Source organism: Bemisia tabaci, chromosome 2, assembly GCF_918797505.1.
Source record: "Bemisia tabaci chromosome 2, PGI_BMITA_v3".
Lineage (NCBI taxonomy): Eukaryota > Metazoa > Arthropoda > Insecta > Hemiptera > Aleyrodidae > Bemisia > Bemisia tabaci.
The window spans coordinates 30,794,072-30,807,402 of NC_092794.1; the positions used below are offsets into that span (position 1 = coordinate 30,794,072).

Consider the following 13,331-nt stretch of genomic DNA (forward strand, 5'->3'; position numbering starts at 1 on the left):
GGATACAGTCTTGCACCCAAACTGACATTTAGGGATATTGTAATCATTAATTGCACACCGTTACATGAAAGCAGTAAATGATGTTTGGCTTTAGTCCTCTGTAGTATTAAATTGTATCCGAGCATCAAATTTTTTGGGTCGTGAGGCGGGGATCAGGAGTCTGATTTTTTCTTTAAAATAAATTCTACCTCCGTTGCCTTTGTAATACCATATATTCGTACCTCATTCCCTTATACCATACCCTAAAATGAAAAAAAACTTAAATAATTTAATGAAAAAAAACTTAAATAATTTGTACAGTGTGACTTGGAATTTTTAATGATTTGAATCCGCTCACCTGAGTTTTGAGAGGTTGGCGTGGATAATACATGCTGAATTTTATTTGCACCTGGACCTAGAAGTCGGAAGTTTCCGCTGATTTCCTGCGAACAGATAAAACTTTCGTAAGGAAACGTCCAAATTGTTACGGAGCACGAAAATAAAGTGTCATTATGGCGTAAAATTTCATCGCAGAGTCGAACGGAGAAGTGGTTGAAAAAAAAATCCTTCAAAGTATACCGGCGAGGTGTTTGGCGAGTTACCGGCTAGAGTGGGCGCGGATTATAGAGTTTCCCAATGCAGTACCTATGGCTTCTTTGAGAGGCATTGTATCCCATTAAGGAGCAGTCGCTTGACACTTACTGTGAACGTCATTGAATTTTTCTTCTTTGATTATTCCTTGCAACAGAGCGATATTGTGACCATGCCATTCGACCCATGAGTGGTTCCATTTTGAGCAAATATACGACCTAGGTCTTTAATTTTCAAATTTTATGATTGTTTTTAGCCCCCCCCCCCCCCCGCTCGTTAAACTCAGTTAAAATAAAACGAACGAATCAGATCTACATCTAAGGAGGAACCTTCCAGTACTAGTCAATTTTAAAATAATGAGCAAGGGAAAAGAACAACAGGTAATTCATAAAGTCCAATCAGTCTTGAACAAATACTCCCCTGAAGAAGAAAGCAGTATACACAAATGTAATGGATCAACTAATGCAACTCATTGCTGTCTTTGGTCAAAGGATAAAAAGATACTGGTAAAGATCAAATTAGTTCTTCACAAGCTTCGAAACCAATTTCAAAAGCTTCTACAGAAACATCAAAGGTGACCTCTCTGACGTCGGTGCAACCCTTCAGAAAGAAGAGGTGGAAGAGTTCTGGAAAGGAATTTACGAACTTCCCGCTCGGCACAACTTGCCCTGGTAAAATTGGCAAATGTCGGGTCAGTGAAATGTTGCTCTTAGGTGCGAGTGAAATTTGCTCTGACGTAAGTGTCACACTTGGGTAAGAGGTCAGCACTGATTTAAGAAACATTGGCAATCACTGAGCACGGTGCGCCTGAACTCACGTTAAATGCGACTTGAATGTACATCAAAAATTCAAGTTGGAGGTTGTAGTGGGGTACTTTCTGATTAGTTTTTGGGCAATTTCGAAATAGGTTGTCGGAGCTCCTCGAAAAATAATCGCATTTTTGTGGTTTTTTAGGGGTAAAATAGGAAAATTGGCCTTAGGGCGACAAATTAAACCCCCTCTCCCTCATCCTTGCACTGACCGATCTGAATTTTTAGTATGTAGTCACCTACCCTAGTAGCATGATTCACTTTCCCCTTCCTAACAAACGTATAAGGAATTAATACCGGTTATATAAGCACCATTTTAACTAAAGTTTATGTATCGTGTATATAAGTTTTATATAAAATGCCCATGAAAATAATTATTCATATTTTCAGAAGATAACGTTTATATAAAATTCATATAATTGAGGAAGGGTTTTTATAAATTTTCTTTATACGCATAGTATCCTTTTGCTTAATTTGCTTAATATAACTGTTATATAAATGACCTGAATGACTTTAACGTAAACCTATCTCATTTTCATGAATGATGATGATGATCTCATTTCAATGAACACCCTCGACTCTCAGACTGCGTGGGATAGGTATTATTAGAGGTATTAGTGGCTCCGAGACGAGTTAAAAGGGGATATTTCGGCACACAATCCGAGGAGCCCTGTTACCTCAGTTGGTAGCGTGTCTGGCTCATAACCCTGCCCAGTTAGACAGCAATATTTTAAAAATATTTTAAAAATATTGAAATTTAATATATTTTTAAAATGTTTTTCATGTATTTTTAAAATATTTTCAAAAATACTTTTGAAATACAATCAATGAATATTTTTAAAACATTTTAAAAATATATTAAAAATATAAAAAATTAAAATTTTTAAAATAATATTTTATAATATTTTTAAAGTATATCATAATTATTTTTGTTAATATTTTAAACATATTATTAAATATTATTTTAAAAATTTTAATTTTTTTTAAAATGTTTAAATTAATATTATAAAAATTTAAAAGAAAAAAGGAAATGAAAATAATAATAAATAAATAACATAAATACATCGACATAAATTCAAACTAGAAAAAGGCCCAAATAATTAAAACTGGAAAAAGACGCAATTATAAAGTTAAAAAAAATAGAGAGAGAGAGAGAGTTAAAAAAATGAGAGTTAAAAAAAAATAGAGAGAGTTAGAAAAAATGATAGTTAGAAAAAAATGTTAAAAAAAAGAGAGAGCTAAAAAAATGACAGAGAGTTAAAAAAAATGAAAATGAAAAAATTACATCATTAAATAAAAAACAATAGATAAATAAATAATAAATAATAAAGTCTGGTAAAATATCATAAGAATCCGTCAATAAACAAACATATTACGGACTCAGAGGCCTGCGATAGTTAAGAGATTGAATTTAGGGGCCCATCCATATCAAGCCTGGCTGGTCTGGTGGTAAAGTACTGGACTTCGGATTGCAACTCCATCCCGAGGTGTGGGTTCTAATCCCGACTAGGACGCCGCGGATTTAAGGTAAGTCACAACTCTACGATGATCCACCACCTGGTAGTATCGCATATGAAAACTTGCACACTTCATAACTAGAGTGCGCTACCAGCCAGGAAGAATAATGAAAATTCATTTTATACACTGTTTGAATTTGGTTATATAACTTTTATACTAAGGGTCACATAAAAAGCGTATTGAAAATGTAAACTTTTAACTAAAAAACTTTACATCCATTACATAAACAATGAATATTCTTTAGCTTGTGGTTATTTACGGTTTATACTTTTAAAAACAATTTTTTTTATATAACTCTGCTACTAGGGTAGTATAAGATGTGACTTTTCTGAAATTTTCATGCCCATTCACAATTTTTTGCCCCCGCGGCAGCGTTACCAAGTTGCGGACTCCAAAATATCGAATTTGATGATAAAATGAAGGTTTCGAAGTGTGATTTCCATTCAAATTCAAAAATTCAAATCGTAGGATGTAGTAGGGTAGGATGTAGTAGGGGGTAGCCTGATAGGTTTTTGGCCAATTTCGAAATGAGGTGTTTGAGATTTTTGAAAAATTATTGAATTTTCGTGGTTTTTTAAGGGTAAAATAGCACACTGGGCACGGGGCGGCAAATTAAACCTCTTCTCTCTCATCCTTGCCGTGACCGATTTGAACTTTTAGTATGTATTAACCTGGTATAAGATGTGACTTTTCTGAAATTTTCATGCCCATATAAAATCTTTTGCCCCCGCGGCAGCGTTGCCAAGTTGCGGACTCAAAAATATCGAATTTGATGATAAAATGAAGGTTTCGAGGTGTGATTTCCTCCAAAATTTCACGAAAAATGTGCAATTTGAGAGTTTTTGATAAGATTAAGCATATTTGAACAATTTAAAGTTCGGATAAAGCGAAGATTTGGGGAAAAGCGATTGGTTTGGGTTGACAGAAATTTCTTAAATTTACTCCATCAACAGAAAGTAGAATTTGAGAACTTTCTCCCACCCCCCAAACCTTATCCCTGCTGCTGTCAATACTTTGAACATTCTATTTAAAATCTTGCCCCCCAAACTTTTCCCAAAAACATGAAAAATTAAAACATAAATGAAATGAGTGGAAAACGACGATTCAAAAAAGTTTGAAAGTCCCCGAAATCGACCTCTTTTCACAGCGGATTGGATAGTTCGAATCCAGAAAATTACCTTCAATAACTTAAAGAATCAAAAATTTGCAAAAAATGAGAATAATTTTGAGTTATATTGAAATAAATTCCCTCATAACAAAAGTAGACTATACAACGAAATTAAAGATGTTTTGTAAATATTGTGTCATATAAAGAGAACTATCTGTCAACCCGAACCACTCGTTTTCCAGCGACTCGTCGCTTTATCCGGTCTCTCTTGTTGAGTTAGCTGCACCCATCAAGTAAGTAATGGCATAATTTTCAGATGCATAGAGTACAGAAGAACCGTAATGACCAATTCTAAACGAAATAAAAATCCAGACCTTGAGGTTGTAACGCGATTTGGATCATTTTGACGAATTTTAAATCATGAAGCTGGCAACGCTGCAACTTTAAATTGTTCAAATATGCTTAATCTTATCAAAAACTCTCAAATTGCACATTTTTCGTGAAATTTTGGAGGAAATCACACCTCGAAACCTTCATTTTATCATCAAATTCGATATTTTTGAGTCCGCAACTTGGCAACGCTGCCGCGGGGGCAAAAGATTTTATATGGGCATGAAAATTTCAGAAAAGTCACATCTTATACCAGGTTAATACATACTAAAAGTTCAAATCGGTCACGGCAAGGATGAGAGAGAAGAGGTTTAATTTGCCGCCCCGTGCCCAGTGTGCTATTTTACCCTTAAAAAACCACGAAAATTCAATAATTTTTCAAAAATCTCAAACACCTCATTTCGAAATTGGCCAAAAACCTATCAGGCTACCCCCTACTACATCCTACCCTACTACATCCTACGATTTGAATTTTTGAATTTGAATGGAAATCACACTTCGAAACCTTCATTTTATCATCAAATTCGATATTTTGGAGTCCGCAACTTGGTAACGCTGCCGCGGGGGCAAAAAATTGTGAATGGGCATGAAAATTTCAGAAAAGTCACATCTTATACTAGGTGACTACATACTAAAAATTCAGATCGGTCAGTGCAAGGATGAGGGAGAGGGGGTTTAATTTGTCGCCCTAAGGCCAATTTTCCTATTTTACCCCTAAAAAACCACAAAAATGCGATTATTTTTCGAGGAGCTCCGACAACCTATTTCGAAATTGCCCAAAAACTAATCAGAAAGTACCCCACTACAACCTCCAACTTGAATTTTTGATGTACATTCAAGTCGCATTTAAAGTGAGTTCAAGCGCACCGTGTGAGGTAAGCGGCACTGTGACGAGTCACGTCCAATGTGGAAGTGATTCTACGATTCCAGTGACCTATCCGGCCAACTCCCCCCCTCCCCCAAAACAGTCCGCATACTAAGGAGCATTATTAGTTCCCACATGAGGGCACATAAAAACTAGTCCAGGCAAATAAGCCAAAAAAGGGGCCATAGACTGCAAAAATCCCGGGTAGCAATGTTTGCATTGATTCCTATGTAACTTTTGGCGCTGAATCCGAATTTCTACTTCGCACCAAAAAATTCGGACCGGAAAGTTGCCAAATTTGGAAAAATGGCCTAAAGTCGGCCTTTTTCCGGGATTATGACCTGTAGCTTGCCAAAAATTGATCTGACAATAAAATTAGTTATTTTCGAAAATAAAGCTCATTAAATTTTGAAGCGGCTTCAACTCTTGGGACCAGAGGGGATACCCTAAAGTTTAGCCGAAAATTTAAGTTTCTCAGCTGATAGGAGAAACATGGTGGGGGGGGGCGATATTTCCACCACTTGATGTAGGAATAATGAGGCCTCAAGTCCTCAATGAATAACACCGTATTTTAACAGCACAATTTAATAATCATAGACAAGGTACACTGATCAAATTCCAGAACAACGAAACCGAAAAACACAACTAAATCTTCTTTAAAATCTTCCAAACTTCCAAAAACTCTCCAAAACAACCGAAACTCAAAAAGAGACAACAACTACAGCTAGCACACCAGGACTTGGCGGGGGCAACGGTCGGTCGACTCTATGTTGCTGATCCTCTATGCCGGGGGTCTCGCGGAGGCTGCTGACGGATTTTCACTCAAAACGTCGACGGAAGGGTTGAACCGCACTCAGAGACTTGGCGGGGGCAACGGTCGGACGACTCTATGTTGCTGATCCTCCATGTCGGGGGTCTGCGGAGGTTGATTCGACACCGCCGGAAAACACTTTGAGGACGCAGGTATGGAATTTTACGTGCACCTGGACATTGCACGGAATCGTGACATTTCCCTTCCCGACGAACATGAGCGACTGACTTGAGAAATTTTCTGGAAAACGCGCGTCACCGTGCACCGCCGCTTCCCACGTCCCGCGCGTCCCGCCCCTTTGCGCCAGTAGTATCTCACGAAAAGTGCTGATCAATCTAGGGCTGGCCGTGGTTCACACGGGAAACAAGAGCAAAACCTAACCTATGATGTCACAAAATTTCCTCTTTACTGAGCCGCTGTCCGGCGAGGGACCCCACCACAGTTCTCCGGGGTGCGATCCGCGCTATTTTCCCAGTACTAGGACAATATGAATAATTTTTAGGTTTAGGGCTCAATTTTCGTTTCAATTTCTTACAAAAAAGTTCCTATACACTTTTTTGCTCAAGGCAAAATCAAGCGCGCTGGCGGGCTCCGAACTTTGAAAAATGAACGAAAATTGCGCACACCGTAATGTGTTGGGTTCCTTATTATTTACATCAATTCATTTCACTTGGTGTAAATTTTATCATCTTCACTTAGTTTATCCAGAAATTACTCTTCAGACGTTTAAAAAAGGAAACATCGGGCAAAAACCGCGAAAAACGCAATTTTCGCTCATTTTTCAAAGCTTGGTGCCTGCCAGCGCTCTTGATTTTGTCCTGAGCAAAAAAGTGTATTGTAAATTATTTATAGGAAATTTAACGAGCTTTATTTTTGAAAATAACTAATTTTATCGTCAGATCAATTTTTGGCTGGTTACTGGCCATAATCCGGAAAAAGGCCGATTTTAGGTCATTTTTGCCAAAATTGGCAACTTTCCGTTTCGAATTTTTTTCGTGCAAAGTTAAAATTCGAATTCAGCGGGAAAAATTACGTAGGAGTCAATGAAAACATTACTACTCGGGATTTGTGCAGGCTCTTTTCCTTATTTGCCTGGACTAAACGTTCTCTATGGTATATAGTGTTCAACTGGGTATAATGATTAGAAATTATCCAAATTGAGAAAATTCAATGGGCCTGTTGCAAACTTTTGCTAGAGCAAAAATAAGAGTTGTTTCTTATAGATAATGCCTCAAAAATCACGATGAGCGCATCGGCAAAGTCTGAAATGCACTCATAACTTTACAGTCTGCGTAAGAAATTTGCGGTTTTTTGAGCTTCCCGCTTCAAAAACGATACTACGGCACAGGTGAACATTTTGTAAGAGGAGTAGTTCCATCGTCGGCAATAATCATCATGGTCGACGCCAATCCACCAAAACACGTTTGATGGGACGAGATAACACCTGAACTGGATTAGATCAGATAAGAATCGGTGTGTTAACGTTCATATTTTCCACGCCCGAATTGATTGACCTTGAACTCTCCTCGAATTACGCGCGGAACTGCGCGCAAGTGTCGGCCATGATGAATATCGCCGACGATGGAGCGACTCCTCTAACAAAATGTTCACCTGTGCCGTAGTATCGTTTTTGAAGCGGGAAGCTTAAAAAAACGCAAATTTCTTACGCAGATTGTGAAGTTATGAGTGCATTTCAGACTTTGCCGATGCGCTCATCGTGATTTTTGAGGCATTATCTACAAGAAACAACTCTTATTTTTGCCCTAGCAAAAGTTTGCAACAGGCCCATTGCTTGTATTTTTTTCTCGCCAGGGAAAGTTAGTGAAGTTGTGTGTATTCTATTTAACAACACGATTTTGATACGTTGAGGATGTGAAAATATGGAAATTTTGGATAGCATCACTATCCAAAAGAAAGAACAATATAGGCATGCGAGGACAAATAACAACCTCATTAACAAAACAGAACTTCTTATTAAAATTTTACCTTTTCTGCAGCATTCTTTAGGGCAAATGACACACATCCTAAAAATTCACTCCTTCTGAAACATGGAAACAAAAAATGTCATTCAAGTACCTGTATAAAGCGCAACATAAAACAATCAATGGTGATACATAGAAAACTGATATTCATTACGACGCGACCACTCCGGCTCTGATGTGGCTTAAATTGCCTGCCAACTAAGTGCGATTCCTTTCAAATCATCCAAATGTTAGTTATAGCTGTGTGTTATAAGGCTCGATTTGAGGTTATGGTTAATTTGAAAACCCTGGTAAAAATTGGCAGTGGGATCTGTGTTCCAAAATACTATAGACTTGCAGTCGGTTGTAAGATTTCCTATAGCTTCTATAGCCGGCTATACGATTTCTTAGAGCCTTTTATAGCCGATGGCGATAAAGTTACAGCCAGGTGATGAACTGCATAGCCCGGTGATAGGAGCTATAGGTAGCCCGGCTGTATAAGTTTTTATCGCCTCGCATATCCCGGCTGTGTGATTTTCTATACCTTTAATAACTGGCTATAAGAATTCCTATGGTATTTTGAAATGCAGCTCCCATTGCGAATTTTTACGGGGGCAGATATAAAAGAGAACTTCAAAATATGATGCAAAGATCTCGCCTGGACGGTCATCACATACTTGCGGTCCCGGCTCCTGGAACATCAATTTCTGTAAAACTTGGTGAAAAAGAAGATTAAGACAAAGATGTTGTCTTCTCATCAATGTTAAAAACTATTCGGGGCGGTGGCGCCTCGCGGAGCGAGTCGCAAGTTCATCGCGAAGCGAAGAACTGGGGTCGAGGGGCACTCCCCGGCTAGACGGGTCAGCTCGCAAAGCAAGCTAATCACGACTAGTTACTCTATATAAAGCTGCCTCACCGGCTCACAGAAAAATTGGCCGAGGCGATTTCCTTTGAACTTGGTACACGCTTAGCAATTGTCGTGAGGAGTTGATCAAAATTATTTCTATTCCAATCCGCTGCCTAGGACGCCCGCAAGGGCGAAACGTTGTTTCTCCTCATAGTATTGCATTGGAGATACGCGGTTGTTTACGCGCACAGCGCCGAACAGGTTCAATCCTGTCGCGTGACGTCACAGCCTTATGTACGGAATTTAAGGTTTTAGGAGGTATTTTTCGACGGATTTTTGTAGGAATTGGTATCCGTATGTATTTTTCAATGAGGAACTCGAATTTTAGGTCGGATTTTCAAAATTTCAAAATCCAAGATGGCGGTCGTGGCCTAAAATGTTAAGTTGGCTCCTGTTCGATTGATTTTCGTGAAACTCGGTTCTATGGTGTATTTTCTACAGGAATCTCGACTATTTGGTCCGATTTTTAAAATTTCAAAATCAAAGATGACTGCCGTGGCTGAAAATGCTAAGTCTGCTCCTGTTGGATCGATTTTTGTGAAACTTAGTTCTAAAGGGTATTTTTCAACGGGAAACTCTAGAGTACCTGTATAGCGAGAGTATGGACAGATGTGAAACTCCGAAAATCCATCAGGCCTTCACAGATGCTTCTGCGAATAAAGTTAGGGCCCAGAAATGCAGCCAACCTATGAATTTCAATTATCTAGAACGATTTATTAATACTATTGTTACGAACCGTCATTTATTAAGCACGTGTTTGACTCAGTTTTTGCATAAATTTACTCAATTTCGCGGAAGAACGCTCATTTCTGTACATTCTTGGCCATCTTGGTTAGAATTGGAATCTGCAGACTGGCAGTGAAGTTTTGTGCGTTAGACGTTGGTTAGAAGGGTGGCTGCACTTTTGGGCCCTAAGCCCTCCATGAAGCGATCTGTCCATACTCTCGCTATACAGGTACTCTAGGAAACTCGAAAGTTCGGTCCGATTTTCAAATTTTCTAAATCCAAGATGGCGGCCGTGGCTTAAAATGCTAAGTCTGCTCCAGTTCGATCGATTTTCGGAAATCTCGATAACCGGGGGTACTTTTTGACGGGAAACTCGTATGTTTGGTCAGATTTTCAAAATGTCTAAATCCAAGATGGCGGCCTTGACTTAAAATGCTAAGTCTGCTCCAGTTCTATCGATTTTCGGGAAACTCGGTATTTAGGGGTATTTTTCAACGGGAAACTCGAATGTTTGGTCCGATTTTCAAAATTTCTAAATCCAAGATGGTGGCCTTGGCCTAAAATGCCAAGTCGGCTCCTTTTCGATCGATTTTCGTGAAATTCGGTATCAGGTGGTGTATTTCGACGGGGACTCGTATGTTTGGTCCGATTTTCAAAATTTCAAAATTCAAGAAGGCGGTTGTGGCCTAAAACGTAAGTCGGCTCCTTTCCGATCGATTTTAGTGAAATTCGGTATTATAAGGTACTTATATTTCGACGGGAAAATCGGATGTTTCGTCAGATTTTCAAAATTCAAAAATTCCAGATAGCGAACGTGGTCTAAAATTCTATCTCGGCTCTTGATCCATCGCTTTTACTGGATTTTGGTATTAGAGGGTATATTCTGACCTGAAACTCGAATTTCTGGTCCGATTTTAAAAATTGTAAAACTCACGATGGCAGCTGTAGCCTAATATGATGTATTGGTTTTACTTCGATCGATTTTCGTGAAATTCGGTATCAGGGGGTATTTTTCATCGGGTCAATTTTTGGTCAGATTTTTAACATTTCAAAAGCCAAGATGACGGCCGCGCTACATAAGGCGGTCCCGGAGGCTCCTGGAACTTCAATTTCTATAAAACTTGGTGAAAAAGAAGATGAAGACGAAAATGTTGTCTTCTCATCAATGTTAAAAACTATGGGGGGGGGGGGGGCGGGGCGGGGCGGTGGCGGCTCGCGGAGCGAGTCGCAAGTTCATCGCGAAGTGAAGAGAAGAACTGGGGGTCCAAAGGCACTCCTCGACTAGGCGTGTCACCTAGCGAAGCGAGCTAATCACGGCTAGTTGCAGTTTATGAGTCTTGAAAGCGGGGTAAACTTTCTTGGGTTTTACGTTCAGTTTTTTCTATGCTTTTGGCCGGTTTTGTTTCAATGAAGTGCTTTAGTTTCTTTACGCAATGAGACCTCGTCTGATATCATACAACTTTGTGGTTCTGTCCTGTTTCCATTTTCCCTCGAGGTTATTCCTGAGAGTCTCGTTGCCAAACTCTGTTCGACCGTGCCGAAAGATTCATGTCTTACAACTAAAACTACACTTTTCGGAGGATTATGTAGCATCGCGTCCATGATATTGGACTTCATGCTCACCCTTAATATACTTGCCTGCTAATCTCGTCCAAGATCTTGGACTCTATGCTCATCGCTAAACTTCTCACTTCTTTGCTTGAGCATGGAGTCCAATAGCAAGTAGACCATTTTTAGTTTTCAAGTTCATCATGATAGAAAATCGTGTACTTCTCTTATCTAATTTAACTTGAACTAACCTTACATAACCTAACCTAACCTAACCTAACCTAACCTAGCCGATGCACAATTATTTTACGAAAACACATTTGTCCGTTTTTATCTCACAGAACTTGTCTTTAATAAATTTTCGGACCATACGATCATGTGTTGTCAGAGAATACCTGCATCCCACGATTTTGGATGCTCACTTCGATTTTTCTAAAAAATTATCCCTCATTAACGTGAGGGATACCTCAATTAGGTCAAAAGTTAGAGGGGGGAGGGGACTTTTCGATCACCCCGTATACAGACGTATGAAGGAACACAACATTTGTAAAAGATCACACAACATTAAGTGTGTGGACGGTGTCATGATATATTAAAGAGTTTAAATTGATTTAATTTGATAAAGCGAATTCGTCTAGGTATTTCAGTTTTATTTTAGGGTTTACAAGATAAGAGAAACAACAAGAATGCGTTTTAAGACGTAAAAGATCTATTTTTGGCAAAAGATTTAAGGTACAACTGATATTTTAGCAACATTCGTTAGATATCTCGATGTTTGCTTACCTCCTGTGTTGGTTCACCTCAAAGTTTTCATTCAGGTATCTACTTTATTCTTTTTATTTCTTTCTTTTTTCCGTAAGTGTTCCTTTTACTCAACTCCATGGTTTAGTTCCGAACTCGGTAAAATTCCTAAATTGACCGTACTATTTAGTTCATCGATTTCATATAGAAATCCTCCCCTTCAAAGCGAACACAGAACTTTGGGCAACGGATTGGGACATTGTTTTAAATACTTGACGTGTAACAACGGAATGATAGAATTGATAGAAACGCACGCTCGTTTGATAGTTGTCGTAGGTGTTTAGGAAAAAGTAGTATGGCGTTCGTCTCGCAGGCGGCCGCCGGTATTAAGAAGTCCGACGACCCAATGCGTCAGCAGCGTTGCCACCAACATTTCGGCCCTCAACACTGACACATCCAACTCCGGTAGGTAAGCCCTCTGATTTCTCACAAAACAAATCACTTTTCATATGATAGGTACGGATCAAGTATAACAGAATAGAACCAGTTTATTTTGGAAACCAGGGGTATGCTTGTTGTAGATTTCTATTTAGGTAAGTCCTTTAGAAAGACGTGTTGACTTGATTTTATGAGTTTGAGCAGATTTAAAATATTATTTTTAAATTTATATTTGACAGCGATATATAAATATTATTATCTGAAATATTATAGATTGTGGACTGTCAATTATAGGGCAGATTCCTCTGGTTAGGTTAAGCTACCGCCAAATTTTTTAAGTTTGAAGATTTTCTTTTACTACTTTAATTATATTAATTCTTAATAGTAGGGTATCTAATCCTAGTTTTTATCCTAGCTTTTGTTTCAAAATTATAATTACGATACTCCGTAATAGCTTTTTTTGTCTGCTTCTGCCAAGGATGTCAACATGCCTATACTTATAAGACTTATTAGCGTATGAATGAAACATATGCCGAGAAAGGAACCGACTATACTATAATGCTCAAAGAGTCCTTCCAGGCAACTAACAGGCACACCTCGCGTTTTCCAAAAATTTTGTCCTCTTCTGTTAAATTTGGTCTATATGGAATCTTTCATCACTGGTCGTGATCATATTTTTGCATGAAATGATGCTCGAACCAATCCCTTAATAGAGTTAAGTTAGTGGATTCAAACTCTCTCACCATCAGCCCTCTTTCTCCGAAAAGGTAATGTAGCATCGCGTCCATGATATTGGACTCCATGATCACCTTTATAGTGTTCGGTTGCTTATCACGTCCAAGATCTTGGACTCCATGCTCACTTTAATGAGGGATAATCTTTTAGAAAAATCGGAGTGAGCATAGCATCCAAAATCGTGGGAGTTTATTATTTTAGCTT

The 13,331-nt window shown here is 38.6% G+C and overlaps 1 protein-coding gene across 9 annotated transcripts in view; it reads right to left on the bottom strand.

Moving 5' to 3' along the window:
• Window positions 1–13,331, bottom strand: part of PsGEF (Protostome-specific GEF) — a 516,326-nt gene that overhangs the window by 343,790 nt on the left and 159,205 nt on the right. For all 9 annotated transcript variants that reach the window (XM_072297125.1, XM_072297127.1, XM_072297130.1 and 6 more), the window contains exons 8-9: window positions 8,058–8,112; window positions 338–422 (exon numbers count right to left, since the gene is read on the bottom strand). In XM_072297125.1, the coding sequence (XP_072153226.1) occupies window positions 338–422; window positions 8,058–8,112 (140 nt within the window). The remainder of the gene's footprint in view (window positions 1–337; window positions 423–8,057; window positions 8,113–13,331) is intronic.